General features: G+C 39.5%; 1 protein-coding gene across 1 annotated transcript in view; it reads left to right on the forward strand.

Moving 5' to 3' along the window:
* The window catches only part of CSUI_007757 (myosin heavy chain), a gene marked incomplete at both ends in the record, with an annotated part of 4654 nt that extends 3933 nt beyond the window's left edge, over positions 1 to 721 (forward strand). Inside the window, one exon of the mRNA XM_068067901.1 lies at positions 637 to 721. Coding sequence (XP_067920123.1) covers positions 637 to 721 — 85 coding nt within the window. The remainder of the gene's footprint in view (positions 1 to 636) is intronic.
* Positions 722 to 795: the final 74 nt, after the last annotated feature.

Genomic DNA, 795 nt, shown 5'->3' on the forward strand with positions numbered 1-795 from the left:
TCTATCTATCTATCTATTATATCGCCATTAGATATTAGATTTATTTCATCTACATGTCTGTGTCGTTGTTTAATCTCTTTGAATTGTCTTGTGTGTTTCCTCTCCTCTATATACGCATATACATATATTGATAGGAGGGGAAGAGAACAGGCATGCCGCTCCTCCTATCGACTGTCCTTTTTCAACCCAAGAAAGTCTAGATACTTCAACGACCTCCTTTCATTGCTTCTATGCATTCATCCATCTCCCTATCTCGTATGACGTACGATGTTTGCTGCTTCTTCTTCTTCTTGTTCAGAATAGAAATCTCTTCTTCATAGACTCATATCTAGAGGGGAGATAGGAAGTTTATAGCTATCTATAGAGGTGTCTTAGTCAATGCAGAGCTGGGTCTGGCCTTAGCTGAAAGAGCAGAGGGATGAGTTTTGCCGCTTATCTACCTTGGATATCTCTCTATACAGATGTAGAGAAAGAAAAGATGAAGACTTTCTCTAAGACTCTCTTAACTACATTCCTTTCTTCTCTCCTTGCCTCTCTGTCTTCTCGAGGTCTCTCAAAACACTGTCTTCTCTCTTATCTCTTTGTCTCTTCTCTCACTCTTTCTTTCTCACTCTTTCTTTTTCTTTTTTCTTATAGATCTCAAGAAGAGGAGCTTCGTCTTCTCCGAAATAAAATTCGAGATCTTGGAGAACAAATTGCGGAATTAGAGAAAGAAAGGTAAAAAGAAATTCGAACAGAACAAAAAGACAACGATTTCACCCCCCTTCCTTTCCTTACTCACCCCCCCCTCCTTCC

This window comes from Cystoisospora suis (genome assembly GCF_002600585.1).
Source record: "Cystoisospora suis strain Wien I chromosome Unknown contig_4170, whole genome shotgun sequence".
In the NCBI taxonomy this organism is placed as follows: domain Eukaryota; phylum Apicomplexa; class Conoidasida; order Eucoccidiorida; family Sarcocystidae; genus Cystoisospora; species Cystoisospora suis.